Source organism: Cordyceps fumosorosea, assembly GCF_001636725.1.
Source record: "Cordyceps fumosorosea ARSEF 2679 chromosome Unknown scaffold_20, whole genome shotgun sequence".
NCBI classification, from domain to species: Eukaryota; Fungi; Ascomycota; class Sordariomycetes; order Hypocreales; family Cordycipitaceae; genus Cordyceps; species Cordyceps fumosorosea.
The window spans coordinates 305,901-318,114 of NW_017387320.1; the positions used below are offsets into that span (position 1 = coordinate 305,901).

The 12,214-nt window shown below is 55.6% G+C and overlaps 4 protein-coding genes across 4 annotated transcripts; 2 read left to right on the plus strand and 2 right to left on the minus strand.

Annotated features, from left to right (window-relative positions):
- Window positions 1-248: 248 nt before the first annotated feature.
- Window positions 249-4,520, minus strand: ISF_07171 (HR1 rho-binding repeat protein; the record flags this gene model as incomplete). The annotated part of the gene is made up of 1 exon (XM_018850774.1): window positions 249-4,520. The coding sequence occupies one exon, from the start codon at window positions 4,518-4,520 to the stop codon at window positions 249-251; it is 4,272 nt and encodes a 1,423-aa protein (XP_018702052.1).
- Window positions 4,521-6,656: 2,136 nt separating this feature from the next.
- ISF_07172 (uricase) lies at window positions 6,657-7,629 on the plus strand (the record flags this gene model as incomplete). The annotated part of the gene is made up of 2 exons (XM_018850775.1): window positions 6,657-7,440; window positions 7,505-7,629. The coding sequence occupies 2 exons, from the start codon at window positions 6,657-6,659 to the stop codon at window positions 7,627-7,629; spliced, it is 909 nt and encodes a 302-aa protein (XP_018702053.1).
- Window positions 7,630-8,269: 640 nt separating this feature from the next.
- ISF_07173 (Ribosomal protein L13) lies at window positions 8,270-9,023 on the minus strand (the record flags this gene model as incomplete). The annotated part of the gene is made up of 2 exons (XM_018850776.1): window positions 8,270-8,902; window positions 9,003-9,023. The coding sequence occupies 2 exons, from the start codon at window positions 9,021-9,023 to the stop codon at window positions 8,270-8,272; spliced, it is 654 nt and encodes a 217-aa protein (XP_018702054.1).
- A 675-nt stretch (window positions 9,024-9,698) lies between these two features.
- On the plus strand, window positions 9,699-10,906 carry ISF_07174 (Superoxide dismutase (Cu/Zn) / chaperone; the record flags this gene model as incomplete). Its single annotated transcript, XM_018850777.1, has 4 exons — window positions 9,699-9,722; window positions 9,904-10,033; window positions 10,174-10,251; window positions 10,377-10,906. 4 exons carry the CDS (start codon window positions 9,699-9,701, stop codon window positions 10,904-10,906), a joined length of 762 nt encoding a protein of 253 aa, XP_018702055.1.
- Window positions 10,907-12,214: the final 1,308 nt, after the last annotated feature.

Consider the following 12,214-nt stretch of genomic DNA (forward strand, 5'->3'; position numbering starts at 1 on the left):
AGTTTTTAAAAATGGACAATTACATTTCTTCAAAACAAGACTTGCAGCTTTCGCCTGCTTCTCTGGGAGCCGCAATCAATTTCCTGGTCGGCCCGCTGAGCCGCTCCGGTTTTCCTGCCTCTTGGATGTTTGCACCCGACGCCATGCTGTGCCGACACAGGACCATAAACAAAAAGAAAAACATAAAAAAGAAAAAGAAAGAACTAAAGAAATACAGAAGTGAACCGATAACATGTCAAATGCCAAATCTACCGCCCCAAGTTAAGCGGCGGAGGCAGCATGCTGGTTCGTAGGTACTCGGTCGGCTCGCTCACGCTGCGCTGTCTCTCCGTGCGGTTGTCGTCGCTGTTGAGACTGTTGCCGCTCGAATTCCCCCCTCCGTCCTCTTCCTTCTCGCTCCCATTTGCTTGGCGAAACCTTTGTCGCTGCTCCTCCTCCTTTTGCGCGCGCTTGGAGATGGTGTCCTCCCCTTCCGACTCCCCCTCACTGCTCTCTTCCGACTCCTCATCTTCCTCGTCTTCCTCGTCATCGGATTCCTCAAAGACAATCTGGCGCATAACGTTCTTGTCAAAGAAATCAATCACCATCCTGCGCACGCCCAGACGGTAGTGGTTCCACTCCATCAGTCCCATGACGTATTTGAAAAAGTCGGTGCTGCGAAACGCCGACGGCTTGCGCTGCTTAAGCTTCTGTAGTTCCATCGCTGCCCTCTTATAAAGGACCGTGTTACCGAGATCTACGAGAAGCTCGACAATGCGCGAGTTGACCTGTTCGTCGGTGAGCAAAGGCGGAATCTCTGCATTTTCTTTGGCCGGCGTCGAGCTCCAGACCGGTGGCGGGTCGCGAATTGTCCGTTGCGTGACGGGCAATTCAATGGATGTCGCTACAACTGGCTGCCATGGCTGCAGCGATAGCAGCTTGCTGAGATCGGTTGGAAGGCAGTATCCGAGGGAGTTACCCGTCGGCGTCGTACTCGCATCCCATCCATATTCCGATAAAATCTCCAGCCCATGCGTGGAGCGAGAGATGAGGCCTAGAACGAAGAATGCCGTCCCTCGGAGACTCATCACGTCGTGCGCCTCGGCAATGCGAACAATATGCTCAACCACGTCGCTGGCCTCCAAAAATGGCGCCCCAAGCTCCATGCAACCAACATTGCCGACCGCCCACATGCAGGCCTTGACCTTGGTGATGAGCTCCGTGTCTTCTGCTTGCATACCATGATCGCGAATTGTGGCCGCGAATTCGTCAAAGTGCCCCTTGTCTCGCAACAGCTTGCAGCCCTCCTTTGTTCTCGTCAGCTCTCTGTAGAAATGAGGCGGTAGATGGTTGTCATGGAATTCCGCTCCGTGGCTAGGTTCGTCAAACATGGTAGATTGCTGTCCATGCTCGTCACCATCTAGCAGGAACGCTTTTGCAAGAGATGCCTCAACGACGCCGACGTAGCTGTCGTTTCTACCCAGGAACCAGTCATCCATTTCGTTGCTGATGTAGTCAAGTCCGTCTAAATAGTGATACCCGATCGAGGTGGATAGGAAACGTAGAAGTAGCGGCGCGCCAATCTCACCGAGATGATCCAAAGCTGGCCTGCACTCGACGACATATTCTAGGTACCTCTTTCGGTTGCATGCTTTCTCCAAGATCTTTACGGCGGCCGCGCACACATCGATTTCGGGATCGTAAAGTTGCGTTGATAACAACTGGATGGCCCATCGGGAGTCGCTGACATCCCCCAGTGCGTTGGTAGCAACAGGACGACGAAGGGTACACTTGCGTAGCACCTCGGTTGCATAAATTCGGATATCCTTTGTTCCCGCGGTAAGAGCCTTGGCGAGCAATACACGGTGATGTCCTTGCAGCGTATAGTCAAAGTTGGTAAGCAGAAGCTTGATCAAGTCTGGTCGCTGCTTCAAGTCGACAATGTGATACATCATGTTGAACATCTTCCATCGTTCGAGAAGCATTATGCCCTTGGGCTCGCCAGTTAAGACACCAAGCATGGCAAAATACCCATGGCAAAGAGTATCGGTAAGACGATCTTTTGCAAATAATGGATACTGCGCAGTCAGACCGCTTGTCGGATCACATTGTGCAAGACATTCTGCAATTTGGCGGACTAGTTTGCTGTCAGCCAGTATGTTGACGCCCTCGTTCGATTGCAACAGCGCGTGCATCAAGGCACAACCAGCCTGAATATATTTTTGCGTATTGCGCGTGTTTTTGATTTCGGCAAACTTGTATTTGAATGGCCGATAGAAGCTCATGATGCGCTTCATCCATTTGGATGCTCTCACGGCTTCCTCTAGCCGTTTGCCGGTATGCAGCGGACCGCTGATAATCTTCATGATTATGTCCCAATTCCATTTCGCATAGTTGGAACTGTTGAGGACACCAGAGTCGATCAGCAACTGGCGGAAGGCGGTATCGTCCAAAATAAGGGTGGTATTTGCTCGAGGTTGCTCTTCCAAGGCGGCCAAATCGATCATGCTGTCGCTCGAGGGAAGCATACTAGCCATTGTTTCCGACGGTGCGCTCCTGTATAAGGTCTTACTGACGCTGCTTATCTGATAGACAATGCCGGTTGCCACAAAATGCTGCTCCGTGGAAAAATCGGTGGCGGCCTTGAAAAGCTCGGGCAGTAGCTGGAGCTCCGCGCTCCAAGTCGGTGGTAGCAGCCGGCTGGCAAGTTTCAGGACCTCTGAGAGCAGTAGCGATATTTTGCGCTTCACCATAGGGTCTTGCTCTATTTGCGCAGTCTGCAACAAGCTATGCATCAGGCCAGCCTTGATGAGGATAGCCAGAATAAGAGCAGTATAGTGATCGACGAAATTTTGCTCAGTCCCATCTTCCTCCATGTATGGCGCCGGCCGTTCTTTCGCATCGCCCGACTTCATATTGGCAACGCGACCATAGGTAGTTAATCGACGACCAGCAAGGAAAGACGTCGCCCAAGCAGGAGGTTTGATTCGCAGTAAAGAAAACAAGAGATCCAGCACAGTCTCCCGTAAATTTTCGGCGGGAAGAAGCATACTGTAGATGAGAGATCGGATAGACCGAAAGTCGTACATGCTTAGGGTCATGATACCAGACCATGACCTCATCGCAATGGCGATGGCGCGGCAGCTTTGCTTTAAGATGATTTCGTTGGTCCCCAGAGGATCGGTAAATGCTGTGAAGAGGGCATCTAGACCGTAGCTGGGCTGGAGGTACTTGCGTCTTTGTGGCGAATCGAGAAGGAAGAGGAAGACGGAAGCCAGGCTTTCAGAGGCCTTGTATGAACCTTCAGAGAGGGCATCCGACAACGGCCCAAGGCCACCCGACGCTATTAATAGGGGAGCGTCTCTGACAAGAATTTCGGCCAAGGTTTCGATACAAATGGGACGCAGACGATCAATGTTCTGGTCATGGGCTGGGACAGTCGAACGCCGATCTTCGCCCTGCTCGGCAACAGCAGCAATGGTTCTGACGACAGCTCTCGATATCTCCTTGACGCCGTCTTTAACGTCAAGAAACGCCCTGACGAATTTGAGAGCCTGCTCGCGCTCCACATCGGCCTTGCGGTAGTTGTTGAGGGAGCGAACGACGAGGAAATCAGTGTTGAGGCTGCGGATCTTGCGAAGCGAGGCCAGGTCAGAAATGGCATATCGCGTGACTCGGTAGCCGGCGGCGACGACCTCGCGACTTTCGCTGAGAAGCATCATTTGCATGCGCATGCCAAAGATGGACCACACCAAGTCATACTTGATCGCGGGATGTCTCTTGAACAGACCGACAAGCTGGTTGGCGCGGCTGACGTAGTACTCGGGCACCATGCCCTCGACTTCGAGAGCTTGCAGCAACTCGGCGAGGGCGAACGAGGGGCTCTCGGCGGCCTCGTCAATATCAGACTCGTCCGCGTTGGACTTGACAGGGCTCTGGTTCGACCGATTGCCGTTGGATACGACGGTATCCTGGCTCCATGTTGGCGTCGGGGTGGCCGGTCGTGTGTGCTGCTGCTGCGCTTCGGATATCTTGCGACGCAGCTCGCGGATGCGTATGTTGCTAGCGCTCAGCTCCGCCTCGACGCGCAGGCGCTGGTCCTTGGTCTGCTTGGCCTTTTTGACGTTGAGGGCCTCGAGCATGTTCTCGCTGCCCTCCTTGATCTTCATCTCGCGGGTGAGCCGGTCCTTGAGCTGCAGCAGCAGCTGCTCCGAGGCGAAGTCGTGGGGCGCCTCCTCCAGGACCTTGTCCATGACGCCGCCAGCGTAGACGGAGCCGACGTCGAGCCTGCTGCCGGCGCGGCTGGACATGAGGATCTGGCTCCGAAGTTCGGAACTGAAGCTACCAGGGGCGGCGGTCGGGTTCAGGCTGCTGCCGCGGGGGCCAAACGACGTGGAAAGGTTGCGCATCGAGGCGGCATGGGCACCGGCGGCGGGTGGCTGGAGACCCGAGGGCCCATCGCGGTCGAGGCTGGTACGGCCGTTGGACGGCTGCTGAGGGGTCTGGCCTCTTGGGCCTACCTCGGAGGAATTGGCGAGCATGGTGACGGCGTCTTGCCCACCGGCTGGCGCGGTGCCCTCTGGCGGGCGTGCTGCATTCGTGGACTGCGATGCCGGGGGCGCTTCAGGACGGAGGAGGGACGCGGGAGGAGGAGGAGGAGGACGACGACGAACGGGAATCGGGCGGTTGTCGCGCAATGTGCCACATCCGATGCAGCAGCCCTTGGGTAGTAGTGGTCGTGGTTGGGTCGGATTGGGACTGACAGCGGGTCGATGCAATGTCTCAGCGCGCGAGAGCCGTCGATGTTTGGGAGTTGATGTCGATGGAGGACGAGGATTAAAAGGCTTGAGGGGAAGATGGTTTGTTGGTACGAGATAGTTGCAAACCAGTCGATCTAAGGCTGACTGGGCGGGGCGCCAGGCAGCCAAAAGCAAGCAAGACCAAGCAAGCTCTCCGAGGCTGGGCAGTGAGCCTCGCCAACTGCAGCCAAGGTCTCAGCTTGCGTACTGGATTAATATAGAATCATAATTTAGAGAGAACGAATTTTTTAATTGCGAGGGATTGCCGACTGATCCTTGCTCTAAAGCCCCTGTTTTGTTGCACAGTTGCGGCCTCCAGCTTGGCTGGCTGGTCCAGGCTGGCTGGGTATCCGTACAAACATGCTGTACGACAAGATAGAGCGACGCCGATATGTTGTGGATGAGGTATCACAGCGATGTCAGTGTAGAATCGCTGAAACTTGTTTGCCGAACATGTAGAACATTTACGGCAGATATCCCACAAGCGGCCTTGCAGTGTCCTGACTGACGGTGGTTCAAGGTGTGAATCTAGTTGACGAGCTAAAATGGCTAGCAGAAAGAAGATTTATCAGTACTGCAAGATGAAAAAATGACCAAGCTTTGTATGATAACTTCGACTTGTTCCAGTCTCTGATTCTGGGCTCCGGCATAATTGTCGGATTTTCTTGGAAAATCGTAAGCTTGAAAGAGGTTGAACTCACATTGCGGGAGCCGAGTGTAACTACATATGTAAGTTAGTGCGTGTAGTGCTGGGCTTGGTGGTTGGCTGATGGCGTGTGTATGCATTCCTAGCATCCATCAGCATTTCGATTATCTGAATTGCTTGATAGAAATGCCTGATAACGTCGAGCCAACTCTCGATTCAATCACGCATAGTTACACCACATAGAAAGCCGCATTTCTGATGATTTCTACCCCGAATGCTCGCTCGGCACCGCGCGCCATGTGTCCGGCCCGCACCCTGGTATCACAGCGTCCGAAAACATCTGATCATCCACGGTTAGCTTGGGAGCCACGATTGGGAGGTAGTCGGCTCTCGCGTTTTGCAAGACGCGAGAATGGGATTCCCGAAAAAGATTCTCCAAAAAAACCCCCATCCAAAGGAAAAAAGTCACAAGGCGGACACGCGGGAAGAAAACATGACGTGACATTGGGGAAGAAGAACCATCTCAGACCCCCGTGGAGCCCGGCGGCCCTCCGCGCCGCTGGATTTCGGCGGGCTCCGATCCCCCCTCCATACATGTGCGGCTCCAAGCCAGCAAACGGCTCCCCGTGCTAGAGTTTGCCCCGTCTGACAATCCCAGGAACCAATGCACCTTTTCTCTTCCTTGCTAGCGTCGTGGTAATAACTAGTGGACAAGCTACAGGAGATCTTGTATGGTATGAGGAGAAATAGAGAGGCGGGGGACGTGGCCAACTAAGTGAAGCGGCTCGCTCATGCCTGCCGGGTACATATCCGGCCTGTTTGTTCCATGAACGGCACATAAATAGTTTGCTCGCCGCGTTTCCATGTTTTTGGAATTTTCTCTTCCCAAGCGCATACAGTCTTGGAATTTTGCACCAGGAAATTTCTCGTCAGCGCACCTGGTCATCGCTAGCTCTGAGCTCTGTGCACCAAACGTTGATAGCACCAACACCGCCCGGCGCCAATCTCCAAGCCACGGGGACATCCGACGACAAACAAGGTTATAAAGGGCCATCAGATCCGGCTCTCAGAGCTTCCCATTTTCACTCCTCCATCTTTATAAATTCAAATACAGTCCCCTTTCAACCGAGTCTTCTTCTTTCCTCTTGCGAAATCTCGAATCGCTCTTCTGCAAACGCCCCCCTACCTACCCCTCCAGCTTCCGCTTCAAACGCCACCACCACACATCAAAGATGCCCTCCATCACCGCCGCCCGCTACGGCAAGGACAATGTCCGCCTCTTCAAGGCGCACCGGGACCCCAAGACGGGCGTGCACAGCATCACCGAGACCGTCGTCTGCGTGCTCCTCGAGGGCGACATCGAGACCTCGTACACGCGCGCGGACAACTCCGTCGTCGTCGCCACCGACTCCATGAAGAACACCGTCTTCATCCTCGCCAAGCAGCACCCCGTCACGCCCCCGGAGCTCTTCGCCGCCACCGTCGGCGCCCACTTCGTCGACACCTACGCCCACATTCACGTCGCCAACGTGCGCATCGTGACCACGCGCTGGGCGCGCATGCAGGTCGACGGCCGCCCGCACCCGCACAGCTTCGTCAAGGAGGGCGAGGAGAAGCGCACCGTCACCGCGCGCGTGTCCCGCCGCGGAGGCCTCGCGATCAACAGCGGTATTGCGGACCTCACGGTGCTGAAGAGCACGGGGTCCGCGTTCCATGGATTCGTGCGTGACGAGTTCACGACGCTCCCGGAGACGTGGGACCGCATCATGTCCACGGACGTCGACGCCAGCTGGGACTGGAAAGTGTTCCCGGACCTGGCTGCCGTGCGCGCTGCGGCGCCGCGATTCGACGCCGCGCACGAGGCGGCTCGCGCCATCACCTTCAAGCGCTTCGCTGACGACAACAGCGCCAGCGTCCAGGCCACCATGTACAAGATGTCCGAGGACATCCTGGCCGCCGTCCCCGAGGTCAACAAGGTGTACTACTCGCTGCCGAATAAGCACTACTTTGAGCTTGGTATGTTTGGCTTTTTACAAAAGTCGCCTTCTTTTTGGGGAACCTGAACTGACTTCATGAATAGACTTGAGCTGGCACAAGGGCATCAAGAATACCGGCAAGGACGCCGAAGTCTACGTGCCGCAGAGCAACCCTAACGGCCTCATCAAGGTTGAAGTCTCCCGCGATGGCCATTCCTCCAAGCTATAAATTAAAACCCCGCTCATGGCATGGCATGGTGATGAGATGTCATTTTTTTTCCGTCGCAAATAGCATTGTCCTTTTTTCTCTTGCTAGCGTCTGAAATTGGAAACCACATACGCAAGATGTTTATAGATCAAAACACTACGTTCAACAGCTGCTGTCACCATGCCTGTGATGAAGGCGAGGGAACCGGGCAAAAAGATACTTACAAAGGCCATGACGTTCTTGCTCGACGGGCTGGTACTCGCTGACAGATGCACATGGCTGTTCATCTCTGTTATGTTCCTGAAGCTGATGGGCTTGAACCTGGAAGCGTTTCTTCGTGTCGCCGTGTGGAAGAGTAGGATCTCAAGAGCGACGCTGCGATCCGGACCCGGTTGTCTGTCGTAATCTAACCTAGGCAAGATCGAGTTTTTGTCATTGCAGAAGCAAGGATTCATCTGAAAAATGCTGAACATGTTCATGGACGTCCTGGATAAGAATCAAGTGTTCCTGCAACTCATATCATGGGTAGTGTTTATAGCCGTATGAACGCTTTTGTATATATATTACACAAATAATACATGATGTATCTGAGCCCTCGTCCCCAAGCTGACGCGGTTCCTTTCAAGCTGTCATCACCTTCACTTCAACCAAGTTGCCTCCCTCATAACCTCTCCTGGTCCGCCTTGCGCACGCGCTCCACTCCCCGCTCCCAGCCCTTCTCCCCGACGGGCACGCCGCCGAAGCGCACCAGGTTGTCGCGGTACGGGTGCGCGGGGCCCTCGAACGCCTTGAGGCGCGCCAGGCGGCCGTCGCGCAGCCTGTTCTTTGGCAGCATGCCGCTGACCGCCTTGCGCAGCACCTCGGCGCCGCCGTGCGCCTCCATCAGCGCGTCCATGGTGACCGCGCGCAGGCTGCCGGGCCGCGTGTTGTGCCGGTAGTACGTCTTGCGCCACTTCTTGCGGCCCGTCGTGTGCAGCGCCGCGCAGTCCGTCACCACCACGTAGTCGCCGCAGTCGGTCGACGGGTCGAACGTGGGCTTGTGCTTGCCCATGAGCAGCACGGCGATGCGCGATGCGAGCCGGCCGAGCGACGGCGGCGTGATGTCCTCGTCGGCCGGGGCGGTCGCGGTCGCGGGAGGAGACGGGCTTGGTTTCGTGGTCGATGTGGCTGGTGTTGTGGTGCTGGTGGTCGCTGCCGATGCGGCGGCGGCCACGGCGACTTTCTTGGTCGTCAAGATGGGGTGAGGGGCTTTAGCGGATACGTGATGCCATACTCGCGAGTAGGCTAGTCGGGTCTATCATTGTGAATAGTTAGCTGAAATTTGTCTTCTTTCTGTCTGTATCCAATGTTTCCCTCGAGGATCGCCGTGGACAGGCAGGAAGGAGATGACTTACCATGCCAATTGTTTGTGACATGGTGCCGGACTGGGCTTCGATATGAGGTCAATTCTAGCAGGATAAGTTATGGACGTCGGAATGTTAAGGCCTCGAGTAGTTTGAAGGCCTTGCGTCCGTTGTGATGCCTCCGAATAGCCTGACCGTGAAGATGTCGCAAATGCTCATGAGCTTCAAAAGTTTGGCGCATCCCCTGCAGAAACTTGGCTGACTAACCAACGGACAGCGACAAGTCACCTGATGTTGGCGAGAAGGAAGCTTTAGCGGCCTTTTAGCGGCGGACGCCGCCTTGCAGCAGTTTACAGCGATTGAGTCCCCGCAAACCTCGGCCACCAGGCGCTGTAAAGCCAAGCTGCACGCTGTGTTCGGGCTTCCGAATAGAGGGGCTCTATTACACGCAGTGATTGCGATTATTCGCTGGCGAGTTGGAGCTTTGGATTTCAAAGCAAGAACGTCTTCGACCAACTCGCACCCATGACGAGATAGTGAAGGCTATGCTCAAGTCTGCCACCTCCAAGACACTCGCTGCATCCTCCGTTTGTTTTCTCTCTGCATATTCACTCTATCGCTATAACAGAAACCACACAGTGCAGCAATCAGTTGGCGAGACCGGTAGTCATAGTGAGTTGCCCCGCGACAAGCTTCCAGATAGCCTGCAGGTACGGAACTGACGGCGATCTAGAATCTCTAAGCAGAATGACTGCCAACCACGCTTTCCAGGTGAGCATCTACAGCAGTCCCTAATTTCCCTTCACGCCACTTTATTGCTTTTCCTTGTCATGTCACCCGCACCCCTTCCCGTTCTTCTCCTCCCCCAACACTACCGTGACCCTGCGGCTTCCGCGTCGGTTACAACTCTGCATCCCATGAAACGCCAACTCACGCACTCCCAAACGCGCAGACCCTCTTCGCCGTGCCGCTGTCCTGCGACGGCTGTGTCAAGTCGGTTTCGGACGCGCTCTACAGCCTGGGAGGCATCACCAAGGTCGAGGCCAACCTCCAGGACCAGCTAATCGCCGTCGAGGGCTCCGGTACGTTTCACCACTGGCTGCCCCGCGCAGGCCGACATTTTCAGTCGCCCGGGCTCTTCCGAGCTCCTCTGAATCACACCCAACATCGCATCCACGCACATGTCCAAGTTATAGCTGACGTCTTTTGTATTCCCCTGCAGCCGCCCCGTCGAAGATTGTCGAGGCCATCCAAGATACAGGAAGAGATGCCATCCTGCGTGGATCAGGATCCTCAAACAGTACGTCGCAGCCGTCCTCCCCTCCCACCACTGCTTCGGCGGAGCTTGCGTATTCGCATCTGTGGCAGGATAGTCACAGAGAGATTACGATTGGAGATTCTATGCTAACATGATACTCTGCGCAGGCGCCGCGGTGAGCATCCTGGAGAGCTTTGCCGAGCCGGCCCGGCTGCAGCAGGGCAACGACGAGGACCCTAGTCGCGAGGTCCGCGGCCTCGCGCGCATGGTGGAAGTCGGCTCGGGTAGGACGCTGGTTGACCTGACGGTTCGCGGCGTCTCGCCGGGCACCTACCGCGCCACTATCCGCCAGTACGGCGACCTCAAGGACGGCGCCGCGTCGACGGGCCCCATCTGGACGCAGCAGCAGCCGACAGAGGCGGGGGCGTGCGGCCTCCTCGGCGTCGTCGAGGTCGGCGCCGACGGCCGCGGCGCAGTCTTCACGGACCACGCCTTTGCCATCTGGGAGGTCATTGGCCACGCCATGGTCCTCACCAAGCAAGACGAGGGACGACCGCTCCAGAACGACGCGGATACCGTCGTCGGCGTCATCGCCCGGAGCTCGGGCATGTGGGACAACGACAAGACGGTGTGCTCCTGCACGGGCAAGACGCTGTGGGAGGAGCGCAAGGATGAGCGGGCAAAGGGCATGCTGTAGAGAGTTCGTGTCGGGGAGTGCTTTCGCTGGTACGTACACTTGTACGCGGGTGGGCTGCATAGCAGGGGCGTTGTGGTACAGTAGATGAAAACAACTTGAGAATTGGGTGGCGTTGAACGGGAAATGAAGACGCCTGATGAAACATGTTCAGACGATCGGGCAGTGCATGGGACGGACTGCAATCTAAAGGGCAGTCGAGACCTTAGCCGCGATGAATCATGAAATGAAACCACTCGTCTGACCTTCCCTCCCCTGCTCCCGTCCAAGCTGCGACAGTGTCGAGAACGAGGAAGTCATATGAAGCAAGTTCCGGGCCAGTTTCATGCTATCCAAGAGCCGCCACCCTCAAGATACCGACAATGCTCGTTTACCAAGATAGGTTTGATCTGGAATATCTCAGCGCGAGATCTAATCAGTAGCCTCTCTAGACCGCAAATGCATTCAAGGCTAGCCAGGTTCGATCGCTGCCACGGGTATTGCAGCCCCCATCTGCCGTCCCGTTGACTTCATGCTAGAAGTCCGACTCTTTGATGGGAAGGATGAGACGGGAAGAGGTGAAACAGCGTCACTGGACTGACTGGCTGGCTTGAATTGCCGCTTTGTGTCGACCATTCCGTGTCCCTGGCGCACTTCAAACAGCCACATGAATAGTTGGTATCCTTTCCATGGCGAGTAGATGCTCTCGAGGACGAAGAGGAACTAGACAAGAAACGGAAAGGACCATTCAATAGTATCGCAACATGACCACGAACGATGGTGTTGGCATGTAATACCATACCGATACATAGCACTGCAAGGGTTGACGGCCAGTGCCGGCGTGAACCCGGCGTGAATCAGTACCGCCGCCTCAACAGAGTTCGAGTTAGCTACGCCCATATTCAAGCAGACAAAGCTATGGCAAACATATTCTTGATTCTTTCGACGCTCCAGTGCTGCCAAGAGCCAGACCCATGAGCGTGGAAGTACCACCGAGGTGACACTGCGATGGCATTATTCAAGACAAAGAACAACCGATAAATTGACACAGGTAGAGTACTTCATACGCGAGACATTATCGTCTTGGCCGGCCAAGGTGTCATTGCAGAAAGATTATGTCTCGGAGAGGAGGCTGAATTCTCGTCTGCTGTGTAACGTGTAACGTGGGGGGGGGGCTCTTCCCCCTCACTTCTTCTCTTGCTCGCGTCATGTGTTTCTGGGCCGTACTTTTGTTGAGCAGCCCAAATCCGCGAGATTCTTCTCTGTTACGCCTCGGCCCGGCGCGTAGTTGCTCGGCGCCACTGGATGCCACGGCAGGTTCGCATCGACGTC